We start from the raw sequence: 26,212 nt of genomic DNA, 5'->3' as shown, positions 1-26,212 counted from the left end.
AGGAAGTCATGTTGCTCGGGCACTATCTGTTTGGCGTGGAAAGGAGGTCATAATGCTCTGGCTCTACCTATCTTGTGTAGAGAGGAGCTTGTGTTGCTCTGGCTCTATCTGTTTGGCGTGGAGAGGAGGTCGTGTTGCTCAGGCTCTACCTGTCTGGCGTGGAGAGGAGGTTGTGTTGCTCTGGCTCTATCTGTTTGGCGTGGAGAGGAGGTCGTGTTGCTCGGGCTCTATTTGTTTGGCGTGGAGAGGAGGTCATGTTGCTCTGGCTCTATCTGTTTGGCGTGGAGAGGAGGTCGTGTTGCTCTGACTCTACCTGTTTTGCGACGCCGGGAAGCTGCTTGACATTCTCCTGGATCCACCTTCTCACATATGTTCACATTATATGTATTCTTTTTTGTCATATGGATTGTCTATGTTGTATTTTCATTATGTTGTTACTCTGTACACATCTATTGCAAGACTGTCTATCCTGGAAGGGGGATCTCTCCTCTGTTGCTTTTCCTGAGTTTTTTTTTCGCTGTTAAAAAGTTTTTTTTTGGTTAAGTTTTTCCTTATCTGATGAGAGGGTCGTACTGTAAAGGACAGAGGGTGTCGTATCCTGTAGAGATTGTAAAGCCCCCCGAGGCAAATTTGTGATTTGTGATTTTGGGCTACACAAATAAAATTGACTTGACTTGATTTATGGCACAATTAAAAAAAAAAGTATTTGTCTCCCTCCGTTGACTACCGTTCATTTTTTTTTGCAAAATAAGGTTCCTGAGGATCCACGGGACGGGACTTTGGCTCTCTATGGGACCTTATGTCGATATGAATATGTACGCTAGTCAACAGCAAGAGACAAAGACTTTTTTGATCCTGTTTAAATTGCGCCATGAATCACATATATGATGTTTGCCAGTTTAAAGATCATTTTGCAAGTAAAGAAATTGTGATTCACGGCACCGTCGACTACCGTATATATTTTTTCCGAAATCAGGTCCCATGGTGGTCCACAGGAAGGGGCAGGACTGCGCTTCTCCATAGGGGCGTCAGATGTGTGTCACTTCAGAGGGCAGAATACGTACAAATACGTACAGTATTTGTTGTTCAATTTGAAGGACTTGTTGGGTAATGTAGAGCACTGAGGGCAGCAAGAGAGAGTCTTCTCCGCGATCTTGAGCTCTGCTCTCCTTTCAGCCTTTCTCACCGCTGAATGCATTTGGCCTGCTCGTAGAGTTGATCTACTACCTTATTAGGGGAAATGGAGCATTATGTCTTTTGCGGTCGTCTTTCTTCCCACCATTCAGGATTTACCATTCCCTGAACGATGGCAGTTTACACCCAGCACTGCCTCATATGTCATTCTGTCGTGTTTGTGTGTGTGTGTGTGTGTGTGTGTGTGTGTGTGTGTGTTGAGGGCAGGGTCACTGCACACGCTGACTGAAAGCCAAACACACCCCTCCCCACCCCCAAGGCTCCCATTTATTCTGCCCATTTAAGGAAAAGCTGATGTTCACACAATTCGGGGCCTAAATGAATGCTGTTCTCGTCGCGAGCTGCTGTTGAATGCTGCCGCTGTTGGCAGAGCTGCAGACACACGCCTTCACCATTTTGTCAGCAGATGGATGGAGCAGCGCCGGGGGGGCGGGAGATGAAGGGAAGGGAGTGTGGGATAGAGAAGCATGAGTGACAGGTGTGTGGTGTCTTCATTTGTCAAGTCAGCCAGGTGTGTCAGCTGAGCTAGAGGGTGAGGAGAGATGAAAGGAAATGAATGGAGTATAGAGAAAAAGGAAATGGAAGGGAGAGGAGGAAATGATAAGAAACAAAAGGACAGGAACAAAGGACAGGAAAGGAACTAGGGCTGTCAATTGATTCAAATAGTTAATCTGGATTAATCACAAATTAATCACACATTTTTTTATTTGTGTCATGTATTTAATCCTCTTATCAACATGGGAGTGGGCAAATATGCTGCTTTATGCAAATGTATGTATATATTTATTATTGGAAATCAATTAACAACACAAAACAATGACAAATATTATCCATTTATTATACATTTAGCATAAAAAAATATATGCTCAATTCATAACATGGCAAACTGCAGCCCAACAGGCAACAACAGCTGTCAGTGTGTCAGTGTGCTGACTTGACTATGACTTGCCCCAAACTGAATGTGATTATCATAAAGTGGGCATGTCAGTAAAGGGGAGACTCATGGGTACCCATAGAACCCATTTACATTCACATATCTGGAGGTCAGAGGTCAAGGGACCCCTTTGAAAATGGCCATGACAGTTTTTTTCCTCGCCAAAATTTAGTATAAGTTTGGAGCGTTAATTAACCTCCTTCATGACAAGCTTGTATGTCATGGTTTGAACCGATGGATTCATTAGGTTTTCTAGTTTCAAATGATGCCAGTATCAGAGCTTCACTCTAGAGCCCGCTACAACCTCCGAAAGATCAATTTACGTTAAAGAAATGAAAAAACAAATTTGCGTTAACACGTTATTGTCACGTTAACTTTGACAGAAATAAAAGGAATTGAAAGGAATAAAGGAGAGTAGCGGAATGAAAGGAGAGAAAATAATGGGAAGGAAAGGAAATAAATGGCAAGGAAAGGAAGGGAGAGAAAAGGAAATAAGGTGAGGAAAGGGAAGGAGAGGAAATCCATCCTCAGATTCATATCAGAAAGCGAACACAATGGTAACTCGAGGCAGTCTAAATGGCATTCGTGCAGTTTTTTTTTTTAGTTTTCTCTGCTGTTATTATCCTTCAGTCCTGACGCACTCTCTCTGTTTCTCTCTTTCTCAGTTTTACAGTCACACACACACACACACACACACACACACACACACACACACACACACACACTTGTCCCTCCTTTCTCTCACTGGCTCTCTGTGATTTGGTTACCATGGAGAAGCACATTTTTTAGGCAGAAGGAGGTTGACATTATTACATGAGCGAGATGGCACTGCTTATTCTCCACACACACACACACACACACACACACACATATCTCGCCTACAGGCAGTCGCCCACGCCACACTCTTCTAGGCAAGAAGGTTTCAGAAATGTTCTACATATACATACTGTACACATACCCACACACATGCAGACACATCATCCCACAGCACATCGCGCTCCACAGTGAAGAGATGAACTCAGGGTGACAATATAGAGTGGGCTGCCTGTGGATGCAGCGAGCCGATTGGTCAGGTTAGCCGAGGGTCCGACATCACGCTTCGGCTGGTCCGGCAGCAAGCACTACTACAAATACATGTGTCACACACACACACTACAGGTTGGGGCTTTTTGCATCTTATGGACATAAACACACACACGCACACTGACATTCCCACACACACACACACACACACATTCACACACAATTAATTCCCCCTACAATATCTTTCAGGCTATCCAGAGCACAATCACTGGGAGTGGACAAATATGCTGCTTTATGCAAATGGATGTATATATTTATTATTGGAAATCAATTAACAACACAAAACAATGACAGATATTGTCCAGAAACCCTCACAGGTACTGCATTTAGCATAAAACAATATGCTGAAATCATAACATGGCAAACTGCAGCCCAACAGACAACAACAGCTGTCAGTGTGTCAGTGTTCTGACTTGATTATGACTTGCCCCCAAAACTGCATGTGATTATCATAAAGTGGGCATGTCTGTAAAGGGGAGACTCGTGGGTACCCATAGAACCCATTTACATTCACATATCTGGAGGTCAGAGGTCAAGGGACCCCTTTGAAGATGGCCGTGACAGTTTTTCCTCGTCAAAGATTTAGCGTAACTTTGGAGCGTTATTTAACCTCCTTTGCGACAAGCTGGTATGACATGGTTGGTACCGATGGATTTTTTATAGTTTCATGTGATACCAGTATCTTCACTCTAGCTTTAAATCTGAGCCCGCTACAACCTTAACAATCGCAAGTTGCGTTAATGTGTTAAAGAAATGAGTGGCTTTAAAACAAATTTGCGTTATTAAAACGTCCACTTTGAAATAGGAAATAATGGGTGTCAGAGCGCAGTGGTGCCGTTGTCGCGTTGTGTCTGAAAGGACCTTCAGTGAGTGAGAGAGGGAGAAGAAATACTCAAGCAACGGCAAAAAATGAATGAATGAACCAATAAAAACTGATGAATATTAGTTTATGCCAGAGACTCATACACGTTCACGCCAGAGGGGTGAATTATTCTGTTTTCTTTCCTGAGAATTCAAAGAATTGAAGATTAAAAATGCTGTTGCAAGAGTTAATATTTTTTTTGCCATTTTTATTCCCTTTAAAAGTCACCAGAATGCAGGAAACAGTCTCTGAAACTCACATTTTTCTGATAGAGGACCCCCAGATCTCCTCTTTCATTTTGAAATCCCCCCTATTTTTGAAGTCTCAATGTTGGCGAGTATGACAATTGTTGTTTCTGTACATTTGAATGTAGCCTACATAAAGTATCTAATATCCCATCATGCACTGGGAAAGAAGGAAGAGGGGGTGGGGGGGATTCTGGGCTTAATCTCTAACCTGTGTAGGTTTGCCCTCGGGGGGATGATGGAGGAGAGGGTTAGACGTTGTGAATCGTGAGCTGGTATTGTCATCTGATGAAGAGTTGAATAATGGTGAGGGGCTGAACGGATTATTGGCCACTGCTAATCTGTGGCCCCTCATCTGAGGTAAAGAGGTGGAGAAAGACAGAGCTAGAGAGAGAGAGAGAGAGTAGTGTGTGGCTGGGCGGCTGCCCGACAGCTGTGGGCCGTGCGGGCAGCTGATTTACTTTAGATTAGTCTGGACATGCGCCAACTAGGATTCAATCAGGCCATGATGAATGTGCTTTGGCGCGCTGAAGGCTAACTGCTAACTGCTAACTGCTAAACTGACTGCTAACAGTCCACACCAGCGGCCGTCAAGGAGTAACATTTTGGGGTTCCCGGAGGTCCCTGAGGCGTTTTTTGTTTTCAACCTGTGCCAAGGTTCTGCAGTGGAATACAAGGGACGACTGCGTTTCCTCTTTACTTCGGATTTGTTCTCTGAAAAATAAACCGTTGGGATTATAAATGCGAAGGGAGATAAATCCTGTTTTTGTGCTGTCGGAGTGAGGTGATATTCAGTAGCCATGGCTACGTGTGAGTATTCGATGTTGTCTATAGGGTTTGATTTAGAGCAATCGAATGTTATCTTGGCTGTGCAAATCAGTCTTATGGTGCATTTTTAGAGTCTAAATAACAGAAAATACCTGCATGTGCAAAGATGATGCACCGACTAGAACGGCTTTACTCATTCTCCTTTTGGATGAAAACAATACATATATAGAGTAATTCATTTCCCCTTCCTCCTCTACCATGTTACAGTATTCTTTGTAGCCCTGTAAAGTGTATTGTTTTTATTAAATCACCAACATGAGCGATCTAAAAAAATAATGCATTTTATTAATGGGTTACAATGCAATAAGAGTCATAAGATTCACAGCAATACAACCACAGGGCAGGAGAAAGTCGGGAGGTTCTGCAGTTTTTCTAAATAGCAGTACAGAACTTACAATAGCTTCCACTGTGTTCACAGATAATGGATATGTTGAAACAGCACAGTCTGTCATGTCTGAGTGCTCTCTAATATTTGATTAGCTGTAGCGAAGGAAGGAAAGGAAAGCATGTGGAGGAATATCGTTTTTTTAAAGGTCCCATATTGTAAAAAATTAGATTTTCATGTCTTTTATATTATAAAGCAGGTTTAAATGCTATATAAATACTGTTAAACTATCAATATCAATATCAACTATCAAACGCTCAATATACGGAGAAACACACACAGCCCGTATTCAGACATTGTGCATTTGAAACAAGCCGTTAGGATTTCTGTCTATTTGTGATGTCACAAATATACAATATTTAGACCATTACACGGTTTAAAAGATAAACATTCTAAATGTGTCCCAGTTTATTTCCTGTTGCAGTGTATGTAAATAACATCAGCTGACAGGAAGTAAACATGGACCCAAACTGTTGCCTAGCAATGCAATTCTGTTGCAATTCCCTTGAAATGCACTAAAACGGAGTGTTTCAGACAGAGGGTAAATACAGGTATCTTCAGGCAGACAGTATGAGGAAAGTAAAGGATTTTTTGAACATAACAGCATGTAAACATGTTTTAGTAGAAACACAAAATACAAGTATGAACCTGAAAATGAGCACGATATGGGACCTTTAAAGGTGGCTTACTGACATTCATGTGAGCTAAAAGACGCTGTAAAAGGTGACGGTGAAAGTTGATGGGCACAAGACGTTTTAACGTCTAGGAGAACTTGAATCTGCTCACATGAAGTTAACAATGCTGTAATTGTTTGGTGCGATGATATATATGTTCAATAAAATTAATCTGTGTTGTGTGGTTTGTGCAGATTTTTGTGTTACAGGTAGAGATGTTCCGATACTGTTTTTTCCTTCCCCACATTCACAACCCCCACCCTACTAGGGTGCTGCCACCCTTCCAAACGGAAGCCTTACATACTGGACATATCAACGTTCTACTTGTTGGATTTTCCACTGTGGAATATTGCCACATTGCTGACATTTTCCTCGCTCTGACTAACACTACTACTACTACTACTTCCACTAGCACCGCTCTGCTGTTGTTTGCTATCGTTACCTGACAAACTAGCTGCAATCAGTTCTTTTATGCTGCTCTAAAGCTCGAAACACACCAGGAACGTCTCACCACGTCTCACGCACGTCACATCTGTAGAATATGTCACGGACAATGAAGGTGATCTATTGACTGTATATTGACATCATACCAGCAAGATTACTACAGTTTCAGAATATGTTACGGAGATGAAAAAAAGTAAAGACTTATTTTTAAATCAACACTTCCTGCTTTCATTTCAAAATAAAAGCCCTCAAGCATTTTTTCTGAGGATAGAATTCCTTCATTTGTTGCTTTTATTCTGAAATGTGTGTCGGACAGTGTTGTAGAACATGCAGTGACTTGGAGAGCTCCATGAATGAATATAGTTCGGAATTTTAATTGTCGATTATTACTATTATTCATAAATTATCACACGTTTCTTAACCTTTCTCTGTCTAAAATAAATATAAATGATATTTATAATGAAATGAAATGGCCATTAAAAGGCAAACTCTATGTAGAAAGAAAGGTCTGACAACAGCAGCTGCAGCAGCAGACAAGCATCTGAAACGCAGCTGGTGTGAACACCCGATGCGTGAATCACGCAGCAACCACGCCACGCAGACGCCACGCGCTCCTGACGTTCCCTGTGTGTCCCAGGCGTAAAACAGTAGTTGCCAGAGGCAGCCATGATACATCCAGGGCGACAGCACACTGTTTTGGAGCAGTAAGGAAGAACTGATTTACAGTTAAACAAGTTGATTTTTTTCTGGTTTAATAAGTTATGGTATTGAGTTGGTGCATAAACTGGCGTACTCGCTAAAACCAAATTTGGGGCGGTCTCGGAAGCATTTCTGACACTGGTATCGGTATCGGAACAACTCTAGTCACAGGCATGCCTAACCACTTTTTTGGTTAGGTATTCCATTTATTTAATGTTCTCCTGTAATGCTACCGAATCCAGCATGCAAACATGTTTGTCCTTTCAACCCCTTGTAGGTAATGTGGGTATGCAACCTCTGCCGTAAACAGCAGGAGATTCTCACCAAATCAGGAGAATGGTTTTCGGGGTCAGGGGAGCGGCCTGGGAGCCTGGGCAGCTCCTTGAACAACCCAGCCACTGGAGGTGAGGCCCAACGGGACAGGAAGCTACTCCGCTCCAGGTCCCAAGCCCCGCCCTCCAGCACCAACGCCAACGCGGGGCCGCCGGACGGGACACAGCCGCCCGCTGGTGTAACTGCTGCCAAGGGTGCCGACAACATGCCGGGTTCCCGCTCCCAAAGTGAACCACCTAGAGAAAAGTAAGGCATTATGATACACACACTGAACACAACGTCTGTGGTATATTTCCTCTTTATGCTGCAGTAGCTGACACTAGAGCAGGGGTAAGCAACCTGCGGCTCCGGAGCCCTTCTCCAGTGGCTCCCTGTGGATTTTTAAAAAAATTAGTGGAAATGGATAACTTTTTTTCGTTTACATTTTCATTTTTATTAATCATTGTTGGAGGTCTATGGTACAGTGGTAAGTATGAGGGCCATATTGAGGAAAAAAAAATAAATCTGAGATTTCGAGAATAAAGTCATAATATTATAAAGTAGTAATTTTACGTGTTATTTTCTTTTTTTCTCGTAAAGTTATGACTTTATTCTTGTATTATTACCATTTTTTTCTTGCAAAGTTATGATTTTATTCCCGTTATATTACAATTTTTTTCTCTAAGGTTATGACTTTATTCTCGTTATATTACTACTTTTGTTTCTCGTAAAGTTATGACTTTATTCTTGTTATATTATGACTTTTTTTCTCATAAAGTTATGACTTTATTCTTTTTAAATTTCGACTTTTTTTCTCGTAAAGTCATGACTTTATTCTCGTAATATTACAACCTTTTTCTCGCAAAGTTATGATTTTATTCTTGTTATGTTACGATTTGTTTTCTCGTAAAGTTATGACTTTATTCTTGTAATATTACCACTTTTTTCTCGTAAGGTTATGACTTTATTCAAGTTATATTACGACTTTTTTTTCTAATAATGTTATGACTTTATTCTCGCTATATTATAACTTTTTTTTCTCGTAAAGTTCTGACTTTATTCTCGTAATATTACGACTTTTTTTCTCGTAAAGTTCTGACTTTATTCTCGTAATATTACGACTTTTTTCTTGTAAAGTTATGACTTTATTCTTGTTATATTATGACTTTTTTCTCATAAAGTTATGACTTTATTCTCGTAATATTACGACTTTTTTCTCGTAATATTATGACTTTAGTCTCGAAATCTCAGATTTGTTTTCCCTCAATGTGGCCCTAATACTCTGTAGTACATTTTCACTTTGGCCTTCACTGCATTAGACTTATATACTATATACTTAAACTATAAGCTGTGTTACCTTCATCACAATGCTCAAATATTTTGCGGCTCCAGACAGATTTTTTCTTTTTTTTTTGTGGCTAAAATGGCTCTTTTGATAGTAAAGGTTGCTGACCCCTGCACTAGAGGATGATTTACATGTTCAACCTGTACCTTTTTTTCATTAACATGATTGGAATTGGAGAATTAGACAATGGGAACCATATTTTTTCTCAAAACCCAGAAAGCTCGGACTGCTTGCTGTCTAAAGCTGCTGTTGTTTTTTTAATCCCTGGGTTAAAAAAAGAAGAATAGATCTGTGTTTGTTCCAGCTTAACCAGTGGAGAAGCTAGGTCACAGGTTTTAGTCTTTAGTCTTAGAGAGGTCTTTGATTCAATCCCTTTTTTTTCATCCAGTGGGTGAGTTAGGTAAGAGTTGATGGTTAGTAGAAGTTTAAAACCGCTGAGGCACACAATAGACCCTTTTTTGTCTTTTTTAGAGGGGTACAGGGGGTCTTTAGGGGGAGATAGCAGGTCAATAGTAAATGTCACATAGAAGTGGTGTACATCATTTGAAAGCTGGGAACCTGAAGAATAATTTTAGAAAACATGGTTGATAAACACGAATGAATGAATGAATTAAAAGAAATTGTAAAAGTGTATAAGGTCTTAGAACATTATGATGGAAGTATACACTGATCAGTCATAACATTATGACCACTGACAGATGAAGTGAATAAAATGTATTATCTCGTTATGATGGCAACCGGCAACAGGGTCAGACCCGAGGCTCATTGATGCACATGGGGAGCGAAGGCTGGCCTGTGTTGTCCCATCCAATAGAAGAGCTACTGGAGCTCAAACTGCTGAAAAAGTTAATGCTGGTTCCGATAGAAAGGTGTCAGAACACACAGTGCATGGCAGTTTGTTGCGTATGGGGCTGCGTAGCCGCAGACCGGTCAGGGTGCCCATGCCATGTCTTAATGTTATGGCTGATCGGTGTATGATGGTCACTCCCATGATCTTTATGTCTCATGAGTTCTTGCAGAAATGTTCAGGTTGATACCATTTGTTACACAGATTTGGTGCTAAATTGAATTTTTTTTTTACAATTCGAGAATTGATAAAAATGATCAACAATCCCTCCAAAATACCACATTAAGACACCAAGACCTTGAGGAAAGCCATAGAAAAAGCCATGCTGTGATTTGGGATCAAAAACTTTTGACATTTGGAGATTTCTGCAAGGATTGCATTTTTCGGCGATTGGATGGCGAGCACTTCTGTTCTAGAAACTGCTCAGAAATCCCCTTATTGTTAATGTAGCTAGGAAAGCCATCCATCCTCTGAATGCTCTAGGTCTCTAGTTTGATCCATCCATCCTCTGAATGCGCTAGGTCTCTAGTTTGATCCATCCATCCTCTGAATGCTCTAGGTCTCTAGTTTGAGGCTGTAAAGTTTCATGAGGCTGTGATTATCCTAGAGGTCACCACAGGTCATTTTATACAGTGAGGTCAAAATGGGGAGACTAAAATCATCACATATAAATGCAATTGAGCTCATTGGATCCACAAGAGTCTCAGCTTTACAGTGATACACAAATTATGTAATTCTACTGTTTAGGGACCCCAGTATGCAGAAATATAAAATAAAACATATCATTTTTAGAATAGGCGAAAATAACACATTTATACTGCATGTGATTATCATAAAGTGGGCATGTCTGTAAAGGGGAGACTCGTGGGTACCCATAGAACCCATTTTCATTCACATTTCTGGAGGTCAGAGGTCAAGGGAGCCCTCGCCGAAATTTAGCCTAACTTTGAGTGCTATTTAGCCCGAGAAGCTAGCATGACATGGTTGGTACCAGTGGATTCCTTAGGTTTTCTAGTTTCATATCTGCTACGGCCACTGAAAAGAACTCCCATGATCCCGCGGGTCTTAGGGGTTTAATCTGTTCGTATAAATGTGACCAAGGTTTTGCTCATGTAGAAAGAAATGTTCTTATCACAGGATATTTCTGTACAAAAAAACTCTTCTCAGCTTTTTTTTTCATTTTACAAATACCTGAAAAGATGCACCTGTGTTTATGTCTGTCTGCAGACTGTATGAAACATTGGTATAATGATTCTTCTTCTCACGCAGGAAAAGGCCAGTTTCCCTCCATGAACAAAATGGTAAGGGAGGCTTGGGGCGTGGTAGCGGCCGGAGACCTGCTGGGAAGCTGCCATCTCAGTCATCCCTGGATGAGCGAGTGGTTCCCGGGGAAAGAGGAGAGAGACGCTTAGGAGACGGACGGAGGCTGGAGAAGATCCATTCTCAGGACTACGAGGACGGGGAAGGGAACTTGGGTCGTTCAGAAACACACCGGAGACGCCCGGAGGATGAGGAGCAGAGGGAGCGCCAGCGCCGTGAGGAGGAGTTCCAGAATCGTTACCGTAGCGATCCCAACCTTGCACGATACCCAGTGAAACCACAGAAGGAGGAGCAGGAGATGCGAATGCATGCTAAGGTGTCCAAGGTCCGCCACGAGCGACGACACAGCGATCTGGCGATCAATGAGGTCGGACTGGGCCCTGGTGACGGGGGAGGTGGAGGAGGGGAGGTGCCTGAAAACCGTCTGGCCAGGAGGGGTGGAGGTGGGGAGGGAGACCACAAGGCCCTCTTGGAGAACCACCGAGCTTACTCTGTGGATAGGACCGTGGGGGTTGGAGGGGGAGCTCCACCTGCAGGGGGTGGAGTGAGATCAGGACCCCAACCTGGGGGACCGGTGCCTCCAGATTGGGGCCCGAACAAAGGCCGCCTAGAGCCCGGTACAACACGGACCCCAAGGGACAAGGGTGGGGATAACCTGCTGAGGAAGGACTCTCAGAGCTCGGACCAGTCGGAGTCTTTGCGGCCGCCCCCTCCACGGTCATACAAGAGCAAGCGCGGAGTCAACAAGAGGCAGATGTCCATCAGCAGCTCAGAGGAGGAAGGCGGCTCCACGCCCGAGTACACCAGCTGTGAGGACGTGGACATGGAAAGCGTCAGCGAGAAAGGTCAGTCAGACAGATGTGCTCGGTCCACTAGCTTACGAAGCTAAATCTGTCCACACTTGCATACCTTGCACTGTCTGCTGCCATCCATTTCCTTACATTAGACACGGTTCCCTATAGTTAGCTATAGTCATTATATAATGCACTGCTGTTTCTCTCACCTAACTCACGTGCTCGTCCTTAATCTGCACACACAATCCTCATTCTGTCCACCTGAATCATAACGAACCCTAAATTTCTGATCTGTGCACATTTTGTATTCTCATCAGAAGCACTATCAGACCTCGCCTGTATCACCTACAGCTGTACACCCAGTGTAGTGTGGGCAGGATTAGAGTCACAGGTTTGATGGCTAATTGTAGCTGCTAATTGACCTGCAGCTAAATACTCTGAGAGATAGAAAGATCCCAATTGAATGATCATAAACATTCAACTTAGGAAAGAATTGTTATTCAGGTGAAAGATGGTTGCAAAGATTCGATTCTCCTAAAACAGCTAGGTAAAATAAGAATGCTATGATAAAGCTCTTTTCCACCGCAGCGTCTTTCCTGTTCACGGCCATATTTTCCGAGCCCTAGCATCTAAAATAGCCTCGGTAGTAGAATTACGATAATGTGCAAAAAAAAAAGCAGAGAGATATTTTGGCTCGGAAGATTACTCTAATACCAGCACATTCTAATTTCGGACTGTAAAACTATACGATAAGTGATAGGATGAAGCGCCCACCCATCATACAGTGAATTACTATCCCTGTGTGTCATCTACACCTCTGTGCTGTGGCTAAACCCTGCTGCTCCCAGGACAGCTCTCATTTATTTGGAGAGTCCCTGTGATTTAGGCCAGCAGATTTGTGGAATTAGGTCAGTGGCTCGCATGCTATGTAATGCTTCGCAAACAACCAGCTGCACCAGCCAACCGTGGACCACCAGCTAAAATCAAGCCCGGCTGCGGTTGCACGCCGCATGCTGGTAACCGCCGGCCTCTCGATACCTATGCATTTTGCAGCTGTTAGAGAAGCGATGCTAGGCTGCGCTATAAGCCACGGGAGAGCGTCTAAGTTCAAGAGGCAGTAGGTAGAGTTAGCTGTAGCTCTATCAGCTTATCTCTCTCACCGGTCACAGAAGGGGCCTGTTCCAGATGTTTTAATCCAGATTACTATAACTCAGGGACTGGTAATGGGTAGATGGTGTGGATTGGGATTATTAGCTGTTTTAAACACTCTTTAGCTAGCTGGGCCTCAAAACAGGATGTCTCCTTTTACTCTCATCAGTGGCATGAAGCAAGTTTTTTGCCGGATAATGTGCAATATGTTTCCTGACATAGATGCATTAGTGAGGTGGTGACACAGGGACAAGTTTTCCGTTTCTGTTTTTAGACGAAATGACATTTCATTGGATGTTGTTGCATTGCGATTGACAGGTTGCTACTATGCTAACAATTAACCGATTATTAACCGTCAAGATTAGTGCGTCGCACGCAGCGGTGCTATTTTTAGCGCCTAACAAGTCGTCCAGCTGCAAAGAAAAGCCGATGGACAAACATGTTATATCCATTCTTCATCACCAACTGCAGTGTATAGTGCCAAACAGACAACTGGGTCCCCGGTTCACCCGTCTGGGAGAGTTAGTAACCACGATGCTGCGCGTAGTGTACCAGCAAGTCTCCACCGCATTATTTAGTTAAACTGTGAGGTTGTCAGCGGTGTGTCTGCCCGGCTACTCTGTCAACCCGGTGTAACGTTACTGAGTGTCCAACAGGCCGTGTGTGTTTGTGCTACTTTCACAGCTGTAGCATTGCTGTTGGCTTCGTGTTTGCCGTTGTCACACACATACGGTCTGCCGGTCTACGGTTAGCAAGCGTCTGACAGACCGTGTGTGTGTGCGGAGGTGGGGAGTGGGGGATTGTCGGTGGCGTTACAGCTGTGAACGTAGCTGTAGTAGTGTGTGAACTAATTAGTGTGTGACTAAATGCTACAACTCCTCAAGACCTGAACCAACTTCCTGTATCTGTAACTCTGGTTTGGACTCACTTAAGGTGGGCTGTTAAGGAGGACCAGATATTCTCCTTTAAGTGACAAGCCATTCCTCTGAGTTTTATTCAGCTTTTTAACTATTTTTCAATATTTCTTTTAACCGTTTAACCGATAGCGTTAATCTGTTAAAATTCTTAATGTTGGTTAACGGTTAAAGGGTTAATTATTAACATCCCTAGTTGCTACCACGGCGTTGTCCGGTCTGGAGTTGTCGATGTTTTCGTCTAACAACTTTATCCCTTACACAGTGTGTTTTCAGTTCATGAAAGTTAATTGTAGCATTTTGGTCACATAAAAATGTCTTTTTCACCATTTGGTTGTACTTAACTCCACCCTCTCGTCTCACTTCTGGTTGCAAAAAAACAAGATGGCGTCGGCCTAAAATCAAGATAGCGACAGCCAAAAGTCAAAATGGCGATCTACTCTCATCAATGGCATGAAGCAAGTTTTGCCGGATAATGTGGAGTATGTTTCCTGACATAGATGCATTAGGTTAAGGGAGGTGGTGACACAGGGTCAAGTGTTTTTTTTCTGTTTTTAGAAGAAATGACATTTCATTGCGTTGTTGCGTTGGGGTTGGTGTCAGTTGATTACATTACATTAAGTCTAGCTGTGACAGTGTTGGCGAGGGGCTCTGGTGTCAAAATATGGCCTGGGTGTTACTGCGGGTTTATGAGATGTGATGAACAACCTCATGTTATGCGCCTGCTATTAAAGTGCCTCGTAATTAAAGTGTGAGGGCCTCACTATTAAAGGATAGGCATCTGTGTTAGACTGCAACTCTCCTCAAATTAATACATGAAACCAATATAAATGCCATCATGTTCATCACATTTTCCACATTGTTTCCCATTCTTTGATTGGCTCTTAATCTTACTTATTACTTAATCTCAATATGCCCTCTTCTGCTTCACCAGACTCGAGAATCAGTGCCACCAATTGTTTATCTCAGTGCGCCCAACTCCTAATATTCAACAGTAGTGGAGTTTTCTGGAAATTTGTTTAAAATTAATGCTGAATTTGGAAACTTGGCTATTAACATATGACCTTTCAAGTTGATATGACGAGCTTGTTAGGAAACTGTGGCTTATTTACCTTTACTTTACTTTTCAGTTCTGAAAAGTGACGCCAATGCTGAAGTGCCTTAAACCTGCATTCTTTCTAACAGCCAGCAGGGGGCGACTCCTCTGATTGTATAGAAGTCTATGAGAAAATGAGCCTACTTCTCACTTGATTTAATACCTCAGTAAACATTGTAAACATGAGTTTATGATCTCAATCGCTAGTTTGAAGTATTCTTCAATACAGCATGATGTTCATTTAGTAAATTATGGTCCCATTTAGAGTCAGATAGACCATAAAGCAGGGGATGCTTTAGGGCGGGGCTACCTTGTGATTGACAGGTCACTACCACGGCGTTCTCCAATCTGGGAGTTGTCTCTTTTCGTTTTACAACTTTAACCCTTTCACAGATGGTGTTTTAAGTTCATGAAAGTTAATTATAACATTTTGGTCGCCTAAAAATGTCTTATTCAGCGTTCAGTTGTACTTAGCTCCACCCTCTCGTGTCACTTCTGGTTGCAAATAACCAAGATGGCGACGGCCAAAATACCAAACTCAAGGCCCAAAATGGCAGTCCACAAACCTATGGGTGACATCACGGTGACTAAATCCACTTCTTATATACATATACATATACATATACATATACATATACATCTATTATTTACACATCCAGCAGTCACAGAGGCCAGAGGCATTGTGTTTTTGGGTTGTCCGTCCGTCCGTCCGTACGTGCGTACATAGGTCCTGTCCATTCTTGTGAATGCGATATCTCAGGAACGCCTGGTAGTCAAAGGTCACTGTGACCTCACAAAACACATTTTTGGCCATAACTCAAGAATTCATATCCTAATTATGACAATTTCACACACATTTCTAATAGGATAAAATGATTAAGTGATGACATTTGGATGGATGTAATGGATGTAAACTGGTTGGCGGAGGCATACAACCGCGAGGTGGTAATTCTTGTTTTCTTGAAAACAACCTATAGTAACTCATATGTGTGACATTACATAACATAATGAGGATTATGGATTTATGTAGACCTGTGAAACATTCTGTCAACTATATTTGACAAGAAAAAAAAAATACACAAGTTTAATGCAGAGCACAAGCATTAAGGATATGCGTGCACATAGCTCGGATTAAAAGCTTCAGCAAAGCAGACATGATGTATAAGCGGATGTTGTTATGTCATTTTCATGCAGAAACAGTTATGTACATGTACCAAAAATCCTCTTAGCAGGATTATTGTAAACAGTGTTTACATCGTAGTTTCCCATTCTGCCCAATAAACTGCATCCCGCCGGATATACGAGTGCATCTCCGACACCGTGGCTTTAATGACGCAGCAGGTTTGACTCTGTTTAAGTCAAATGGAAGCAATTCAATATAATTGGGTTACTTCCTTGGTGTAAAGAAGAACACCAAGGTGATAATGGTGCCGAGGAAATGGAAGAGGAATTCTGCTGTTGGGATGACACTGCGTCCCAGTGCACTTTAGCCACTATTGTGTGTAGTGTGTGTGTGTTTGTGAATGTGTGTATGAGATATTCCTACATTTACCAGAATTACTTTAAAGGTGCCCAGAGAATGAACATGAATATATGAACTTGTTGTACTGTACTGTATGTGCTGGTGCAGAGAGCATTAGCAGTGATGTGGAAGGAGTTTTTCTTTTACAGTTGAGAGAACCGAGTCACTGCTCAATCACAAGGCAGTATGTCTGTATAGTTGTCTATGTTGTAACATGGCCTGTTGACTTTTTGGAGAATTTGTCGTCTGTCTTTTCAAAAGTGTAGAGCATCAGTGCAAATGTGAAGTCGAAAAAGGAAGCCATCGGGGCTGGGATCCCATCTCAGCCCTCACTTTCATCGCGCTACAGGGTTTTGCTTGCACCCTCTGACTCGCGCGTGTGTTAGACTCCTTGGTCCGTGTTTCAGGTGGGTTGCAGACATCGCCGCAGACCCCCTGGCGCCTTTTATGTGGGCGCACTCAGGACAGTCTGCCCCGGTGACACTTTGGCCACGGCCCCGGGAAGTACCTTCGCCCCGAGCCTTTCCAAGCCAACCTAGAGCCGGTCGCGGAGGGTCTTTTGGCACAGAGAAATACTCGTACGGACGTAACCCTTTATGGGCTCGTCCTGAAATGTTACGAGGTCTTGAGGTGGGAAATTGGCGGCACAGATTTCTCTGAATAACAATCCCTGCTCCCACTCACACATGAGCCCATGCAGGAAATGTTCCTGAACATTTCAGGGATGGACTGCATGTGTGAAACGGACTTTAGTCTGATAGTCAGGGTAAGGTCATCATATCCACCTTATTCCTAGCCCCCATGATGCCTTGCGTGAATTATGTCCGTAACTTCCGTCGTGTCGTGTCACTGAATCATTTTCTATGTTGATGCTACACTATTCGTCTCTCCTAGAGTGATTGTATTAATAAATCTAGTAAAACATGTGTGAACACCACCTATCACAGCTCAAACAGGATAATGTGATCATAGCTCTGCCTTCTACTATGGAGGGATGGAGGACGACCTGAAGAAGCGGCCTCAGATAACCTACACTAACATATTTAGCTACGTTATTGACTCTGTTGCTACAGACGGTGAAGCTCTGAGGCAGATCAGGACTTCCACTGTAACGAGGTTTAGTTTTCCTCTACACAGATAACCGTACTTAAACTATTTGTAGTCTATTGCTGCCCTGCACACCGTGCCATGAACTGCCTTACATTTCAAACTGTACAGAAAATAGTCAAAGTAACTGGCTGTCATTAAACCAACGCTACAATGCTGAGTCCTCCCTACACATGAACTCATACCTGATGTTCTCCTGGCTCTGCTGTCGGTACTTTAAAGGATCCGACGTCTCTCCTCCGCTGCTCTTTATAGCCCAACTAACGTACACTAACTCTGTACACTAACTATGTTCCGGACAGATGACATTTTTTCGCCGATCGCTGAATAAATACTTCCAGATCGTGCATAACATTTATGTGCATGTCATCCTCAGTTCCCCCTCTTTCGTTCCCGACCAATCAGAGACCTCCACCATTTGTTCCTGTGAGATTTCAGTCAGTTTGTGAGGTGCGCAACGTGCGCCCACAGCGGCTTAAGAGGGGAGATGAGTAGAGCAGCGAAAATGTACATTTCAACTTAATTTATGCTTCTCACAGTACTGTAGTCTGTATGAAATTAATATTATGCTATCACAAGTTGTTAAATATATTACCCTTTGTTGAATAAATGCTTTGAAAGTGGCATTTTTAACATCAATGGTGCGCACTGATTTCCCCCGGAGAATGAGCACACAAACAAGCTTGTCTGGCTCTCAACTACAGAGGAGTGCTGCCTGGCGTGGCGCTGAAGGGCGTAAAATGTAGAGAACACCGTACCACAGCTCCGCAAGGATATTTTAGAAAATGCTAATTCAAAGTTAGTTAAATATCTGTTAAAAATAAAGCAGGATTTTGTAAAATGAAGGTGAATTACTTTTCAAAAGAAGCACCGTTGGTGGTTAGCCTATGGGACTAACTAGCGCACTGCTACTGCCGCCACCTCACCGGAAGTTAGTCATTTCTACAGTAACGCCCCCAAGAATAAGGTGGATAGGATATAAGGTTGAATATACCACACCTGGTTGAAATAAACCAAACTGAATTGGTAAATTGTGTTAAATGACACTAAAGATGTACAAAATAATGACACCAAATTAGCACATGCTGTTCTGTGGGTGTACTTGCTGAGACCATGTGGTGGAGCGAGCGTGAAACAGGTTGATGGGAGTTCAAGATCATGTGATGTAGAGATTTTTTATATATCATGTTGGAGGGATTTTGTTGAGCTTGTAAAATAGCAGATGGAGCGAAAGAGGAGGACAGGCTCTATGATACACACACACACACACGCGCGCGCACACAAACACACACACACACAAACACAAACACACACACACTGTTTATCAAGAACAATACTACGTTAATACCTGCAAAGAGCTGATGCTTTGATGTAGCATCAGTTAGAAGAGCAGCCTAGATTTTGTAATCTGCCCAGCGTGTTCACTCTCCAAAACCAAAAATCCCGACTCAGCAGTTCAAACTGTGGAGTCAGCATTTATCCTCTCTCAAGCATTCTCCGTGGACTTTCAGATTTCAGATTAGCAGCACTGGAGTCATGTCTACTCAGACTTTTTTTTCTGATTTTCTGATTTCCAGAGCAGTCATTCTTTCATTTGATTCTCATTAAATATTACTAAAATGTTTTTTGACAAACAGCAGTGCATGTGATGCATATTTTTTTCCATAAAGTTCCATCCCCTCCTGCTCTCTTTTGCCAGAAACTTCCATTGACTCATTCATCTCGCTCTGTGCCGGGCTCGAACATTTCCTGACTTTAAACCTTGAAACTGAAGTTCTCAAAGTCTTTTAAATCTCCCCATCTGAAGCCTTCTTTCTGTTGTTTTATGCCTGTGGTGGAAAAGTGGCCATAAATTCTCGCAGGCTTCTCTGGTCTGACGCTGGGCCAGTGAGTGTTCTTCTACTCGAGCGACCATCTGTCCGTGTTAATGAGAGGCTGGGATACTCTGACAGTCACTGGTATCTTGTCCCTGGCCGGGCTCAGGCAGGAGTTTTGGACAGGCCGGCACAGCAAATCAGTTTGATTATGATGAAGCTTTTTTTTTTTTGCTCTGGTTCAGTGATGACATTTTTTGCTAGCTTTTCTCAACTACCACTATCTTGATAACATTTACATCTCTGTGATTCTTTTTCTTTCTATTTAAAGGGACTGTTTGTAAGAATCAGAAATTGCTTGTTAACAGTGACACCTGTGGCCGTTAAGTCAACGAAAGTCAGCGTCCTGTTGCTCGCGCTCGCCCTTCAGTGAGGCGACACAAGTCAGCTAAAACCACAATATCACTCTATATTTCAGCTGCTTGGCAGTAATGTTAGCTGACCAGACGAAGGTCTCTCCATGAATCAATGCTGATCCTAGTGTTGGCTTTTCCTGCCTCAGCCTCCCGACCGCGGCCGGAGAGAACAGGGGAGATATCGGAGTTTCGATAACGTCACTCGCTCCGGAGCCTCGTCACTTCAAGAAACATGACACAGGAAACCTCTGTTGGTCTGGAGGAGCTGCAGCAGTTATTTCTGCACAAACGTCCACTGTACATTCACTAGATATTCTCAGAGCTCAACTAACTCTTCTGCAGTGTGGAGTGTGCGCGCATGCACGTGAGAGTGGAGCGAAATAGCGAGAACGAGCGCGGTGTGTGAGTGAAGGCAAGCAGAGGAGCAGAGTACAGCAGAGACTCCGGTCCTGGAGACCAAAGCTAGGGTCTCCCTCAGTTCTCACAACTGCTCAGAAACCCCCTTATTGTCAATCTAGCTAGGAAAGCCATCCATCCTCTGAATGCTCTAGGTCTCTAGTTTGATCCATCCATCCTCTTAATACTCTAGGTCTCTAGTTTGATCCATCCATCCTCTGAATGCTCTAGGTCTGTAGTTTGATCCATCCATCCTCTGAATGCTCTGTGTCTCTAGTTTGATCCATCCATCCTCTGAATGCTCTAGGTCTGTAGTGTGTGGCTGTAAAGTTTCATGAGGCTGTGATTATCCTAGAGGTCACCACAGGTCATTTTATACAGTGAGGTCAAATTTAAAAAAATGGTCTCACTACAATGAAATGGCTACTATGGGGACTAACATCAACATCCAATTTATGTAATTCCAAGACTGTTTAGGGACCCCAGTATGCAGAAATATAGAAATACACCATTTTACAATAGGTGAAAATAACACATTTATACTGTATGCATAAAACTGCATGTGATTATCATAAAGTGGGCATGTCTGTAAAGGGGAGACTCGTGGGTACCCATAGAACCCATTTTCATTCACATATCTGGAGGTCAGAGGTCAAGAGACCCCTTTGAAATGGGCCATGCCAGTTTTTCCTCCCCAAAATTGACCCTAACTTGGAGCGTTATGTAACCTCTTTCCTGAGAAGCTAGGATTGATGAATGCCATAAACTGAATCTGCTACAGCCTCTGAAAGACAGTAAAGTCGGTCTGGGTCTCAGGTGGTTAATATCAAGTCAATGGCAGCATTTATCATACATAGCATTTCATGAAGCATAATGTCCAGTTGAGTATTTTTCTGTAAAAGTGTGGAGATCCAAATACCAGCTCCAGCTCTGATGGATCAGGGAAGGATGTATAAGAAGGATGGGAAGACATTGACAAAGGGAGGCCCTGACAACACTGCCCCAAACTGTGTCAAAATATCTATTTGTTTAAAGGTCCCATATCGTGCTCATTTTCAGGTTCATACTTGTATTTTGTGTGTGTATTAGAACATGTTTACAGTATGTTCCTCATACTGTCTGCCTGAATATACCTGTATTTACCCTGTATTTCAATGGAATTGCGTTGCTAGGCAACAGCTTGGGTCCATGTTTACTTCCTGTCAGCTGATGTTATTTACATACACTGCAAGAGGAAATAAACTGGGACACATTTAGAATGTTTATGTTTAAAACTGTGTAATGGTCTAAATATTTAATATTTGTGACATTTATAATATAAATTACATGAAAATCTCACTTTTTACAAAATGGGACCTTTAATATGAAACATATCTTTTCCCCAGTCTCTCATACCTGGAACTGAAACCGTAAAGTATAATATATGTACATTTACTGTACATAAAAGACACATTTCTCCTGAGTACTGACAAAGGCCAACTAACTCCTCTTTCTCTTTCTCTTTCTCTGTGCAGGGGACTGGGACTGTCATTCTCTAGATCCTACAGTGTGGCATGTAAGTTTCAGCAAAACGTGACACATTCGGGGCATTAATGTGCTGCTCCCACCCCGATTACTCACAGTAACTCACATGCAAACGCACACTCAAATTCTTAAGTGCATTAATGAAAATCAATCAAAACAGTAACGTTTAAGGACATTTCTGTTTTCCCTACCTTCTTTGCATGACAATGCCTCATCACTCCCCTCATAACTTCTCCTGTAGCATCCAGTTACATGGCAGCCGTCCAAAGAGGGCGACCACCTAATTGGACGCATCACGCTAAGCAAGAGGTCGGCGATGCCCCGCGAGGCCGGCTCCCTCCTCGGCCTAAAAGTAAGCAGTAACATTCACACCTGGATCACACCTAGTGTTTGTTTTAACTTCAGTTTGAGTGCTAGATGAGTTCAAACTGGAAACGGTGATGCTTTGTAATCCCTGTGAAAGCTGTGTGGAGTACTGGGTAACAATCATGAAAGGTGAAGAGTATTCCACGACACAGTTATGTAGAATAGTAATAATTACTGAATCCTGCAGAGAAAACAGGGAATTGCTAACATGAACCTCTGTTCCTATCCATTCTCCTTTCTCTCCTTCGTGTGCAGGTGGTAGGAGGGAAGATGACGGAGACGGGGAGACTCGGGGCCTTCATCACCAAAGTCAAGAAAGGCAGCCTTGCAGATGTTGTGGGACACCTACGAGCAGGTGCGGACATATTGTTTCTATGCAGCAGCAACTGTAGCCTACTTTACCTGTTTGATAATGTTTGAATCGAGAGGCAGATTTTTAAAGTCAAGCTGAAATTAAAATGTATATCTGTGTGGGGGTGGACACCAAAAATAGTAATAGAAATAATAAAAAAAAATAGTAACTTTCGAAGAGACACAAAGGCAGTTAGCCAGCTGTTGTTATCCATTTCTTAGTCCTACAGCAGGGCTACCTGTGATTTGAGCACTGTTACTGATTGTTACTTACTGATTTGTACAACTTTAATTTAATTTATTGCAGATGTTCAGGTTTAGGCAAGATCGCAAAATAATGATTAGACATGTGTATAAAACAAACGTTTGTTTAACAAGAGATGAATGCATATTAATTTGTCAAAATTACAATCCAAACACGTCAAATTGCATAGCAGTCTATGAGATCTTTGGTTTTCTTTCCCCCAAAAGGGGGTGCGGCCTTGACTTTTTGCGAAGTAACCGTAGGCTATGTGCCGGTCTGATGTATAGGCCAATGAAAGAGAGACAGCTTACGCTAGCTAGACAATTCTCCTTTTTGTAATATGGGACGCATGGAGAGGAGCTGCAGATGACTCAGCAGGTTTTGAAAAGACATGAACGAAGAGTAAAATGTAGTGGGAATCAGTGCTAATGTTAGCAAGCTAGGCTAACTAGCCTCCACTTTCTGAGTGAAGCTCCTTAGCCTAGCTTGCTAGCTTGCACTTTCCGAGTCGAATACGAAATAATGTTGAATGTTATAAAGGCGACATGTCTTAAGTTGCTTTCAATTGATAGCCAACACGACATGGTCTTGTTGGAAAAGGGGAAAAGTGTCTTGTATCAATGTTTGTAGGTTACAAAACGTATGACACTCTCCAGACAGCAGTGTGCTGTTGATAGCATCGTCAGCTTTCAGATGTCACTCAACCGCCGCGAAAAGAAGCACCCACTCGGGCTCGAAGCTATTCATTTCCACAAATATTTCAAAAACAGAAAAACATGCACAATAGCTGCATTAGCATTAGGCTACAGTTTTCCTCACGCCAAAAGTGAGGAGAATTCAGAATTAAAGGTTCCATATTGTAAAAAGTGAGATTTTCATGTCTTTTATATTATAAAGCAGGTTTAAGTGCTTTATAAATACTGTTAAACTATCAATACACTCAATATACGAAGAAATACACACAGCCGTATTCAGAAATTGTGCGTTTGAAACAAGCCGTTAGGATTTCTGTCCATTTGTGATGTCACAAATATACAATTATATAGATCATTACACGGTTTTAAACAGAAACATTCTAAATGTGTCGCAGTTTATTTCCAATTGCAGTGTGTGTGGGAATGACATCAGCTGACAGGAAGTAAACATGGACCCAAACTGTTGCCTAGCAACGCAATTCCATTGAAATGCACTAAAACGGAGCGTTTCAGACAGAGGGTAAATACTGGTATATTCAGGCAGACAATATGAGGGAAATAAAGGGTTTTTTGAACATTAAAGTATGTAAACATGTTCTAGTAGAAACACTAAATATAAGTATGAACCTGGAAAAAAGCATGATATGGGACCTTTAAGTTTGACTTTAAGATGTACAATTCTCTGTTAGTACCTGTTTTTTTCTAGTCAAATTTACTGCGACATGAGCCTCAGGCTGGATCATCATTGTGTATATGTCGGCCATCTTGGTTCCAGGTGACGAGGTGCTGCAGTGGAATGGGAAGTCGTTGCCGGGAGCAACTAAGAAAGAAGTGTACAACATTATCCTTGAATCCAAGGCTGAACCACAAGTGGAAATAGTTGTTTCAAGACCTATAGGGTAAGATTAACGTCATCAATATGTAATAATTGTCATTAAAGTACTTGAGTGATGGCATTGACAGACACTGTCTCCTTCCTTTATCTCAAAGCTCTATCCACCGAATTATGTCCAAAAACTTCTTGAGAAAAGTGTATAGAGCATATCAGTAAGTAGTGTTGATTTAATGGGTGGAGCCCCTTCCCCTTCATGCCTTCCCTGAAATCCTGAGATCCAGGAGATGAATTCCTTTTTCCAGCTGTTATTTTTTCCTCTACTACCCAACATGCTTAACATGTAAACATGTATTTGATTGACTGCTCGCTCTTCTCCTACCATGCAACTGTTTGTTGACATGAGTCTTTCACTCATTCATTTTCTAAAGATGAATGTACAGTAAAGTCCTGACTGTGTCTTTACATGGCAAGTATCTTGATGTGTATATATAGAGTGGTGCAGGGATGGCGTATTTCTGTAGGCCAACCAGGAAGTTAGCATCGCCCTGGTTCCTGCGACAAAAAGCCAATGGGATTTTATGGATTATTGCAGAAAATAAGATTTGTGGCAAACGCACATTTATGATACTTACACGTTTTGTTCAGCAAGATAATCTCCACAAATCAACACCACCTTTATGATTTTTGAAGTGTGAACGCAATCACCAGAAGTAAAACACTAACGTTACGCTATAAACGCACTACGGTCGCATGAGCGCGAGTATACACAACGAGGCTGTAAAGGCGGACGAGTCGGCGTGATGACGTTTAGTAGTCTCATTTAGTCACTTGTTAGCAACCGCCTTTTTAAGACACGTAAAAGTTTCAAAATTCATGAGTAGGATATTTACTGACGTATTTTATATCATAGAACAAAACGTTAAAATCTCTCCAGCTTGTGTTAACCACAGGACCCCTATTTCAGGCATCTAACTAAAAACCATTGACTTCCAGACGAGGGAACCAGAAGAGCTAAATATGCGAACTCATTTCCTGGTTTTAGGACTCATTCCTGCAGCACTCTATTCTGTACATTTGAAGTTGAAGAATTCACTGACTCTCTTTCGCTTTTTACAGGGACATCCCAAGAATCCCAGAGTCATCCCACCCTCCTCTAGAGTCTAGTAAGTGTTTGTATGTGCAGCTTATATGGTATTACCATTGTTTACTGCTTTTGTAAGTAGCTTCTGGAGAGAGATACATGTGTATTTATGTGTGCTCTAATTTCAAGTTTTGGATTTGATTGTGCTTTTTCTTCTGATTTCTTACAACAACTGTTGTTCTCTATAACAGCAGGCTCCAGTTCCTTTGAGTCGCAAAAAATGGACCGACCCTCTATATCAGTGATGTCCCCTACCAGCCCCGGGACCCTCCGAGACCTTCCTCTGGTACTGCCTGGACAGCTCTCTGTGAGTATCTGAGCAGGACTGAGCAACCCATTCTCACTCCCAAACTGATCAGATACAGCAGCTTGGTCAGTCGCCCCACCGCGTTTAACTATGACGCTCCATGTACACCTCTAGCGTCAACGGTGGAAAAACTTATTTTAATGACTTAAAAAGAAAAGCCCACCTAAAAAGTGTACGCTATATTTAGAGTAATCTCTGACGGCGAACTGAACTGAAAGTGAAACGTACCTATACTGTTTTTGTCCTCTGAGCCCGCTGGCTTTGGAGAGAGCATAGATAAGTTTCACTTTCAGTTCAGTTCCCCGAACGGGAACAGGAGCAGGCTGTCTGATGGCAAGATAAAGCGGTGAAAATATTCTAAATAAAGCG

General features: G+C 42.4%; 1 protein-coding gene across 1 annotated transcript in view; it reads left to right on the top strand.

The window, feature by feature from the left end:
- LOC119484827 (regulating synaptic membrane exocytosis protein 1-like) overlaps window positions 1–26,212 on the top strand; it is a 119,520-nt gene that overhangs the window by 46,750 nt on the left and 46,558 nt on the right. Inside the window, 8 exon segments of the mRNA XM_037763943.1 lie at window positions 7,626–7,927; window positions 11,122–12,017; window positions 21,895–21,935; window positions 22,146–22,256; window positions 22,526–22,625; window positions 24,336–24,459; window positions 25,512–25,558; window positions 25,728–25,843. Of these exon segments, the coding sequence (XP_037619871.1) occupies window positions 7,626–7,927; window positions 11,122–12,017; window positions 21,895–21,935; window positions 22,146–22,256; window positions 22,526–22,625; window positions 24,336–24,459; window positions 25,512–25,558; window positions 25,728–25,843 (1,737 nt within the window).

Source organism: Sebastes umbrosus, chromosome 3 (assembly GCF_015220745.1).
Source record: "Sebastes umbrosus isolate fSebUmb1 chromosome 3, fSebUmb1.pri, whole genome shotgun sequence".
Classification (NCBI taxonomy): domain Eukaryota; kingdom Metazoa; phylum Chordata; class Actinopteri; order Perciformes; family Sebastidae; genus Sebastes; species Sebastes umbrosus.
This window is presented reverse-complemented; position numbering and strand designations above follow the sequence as displayed.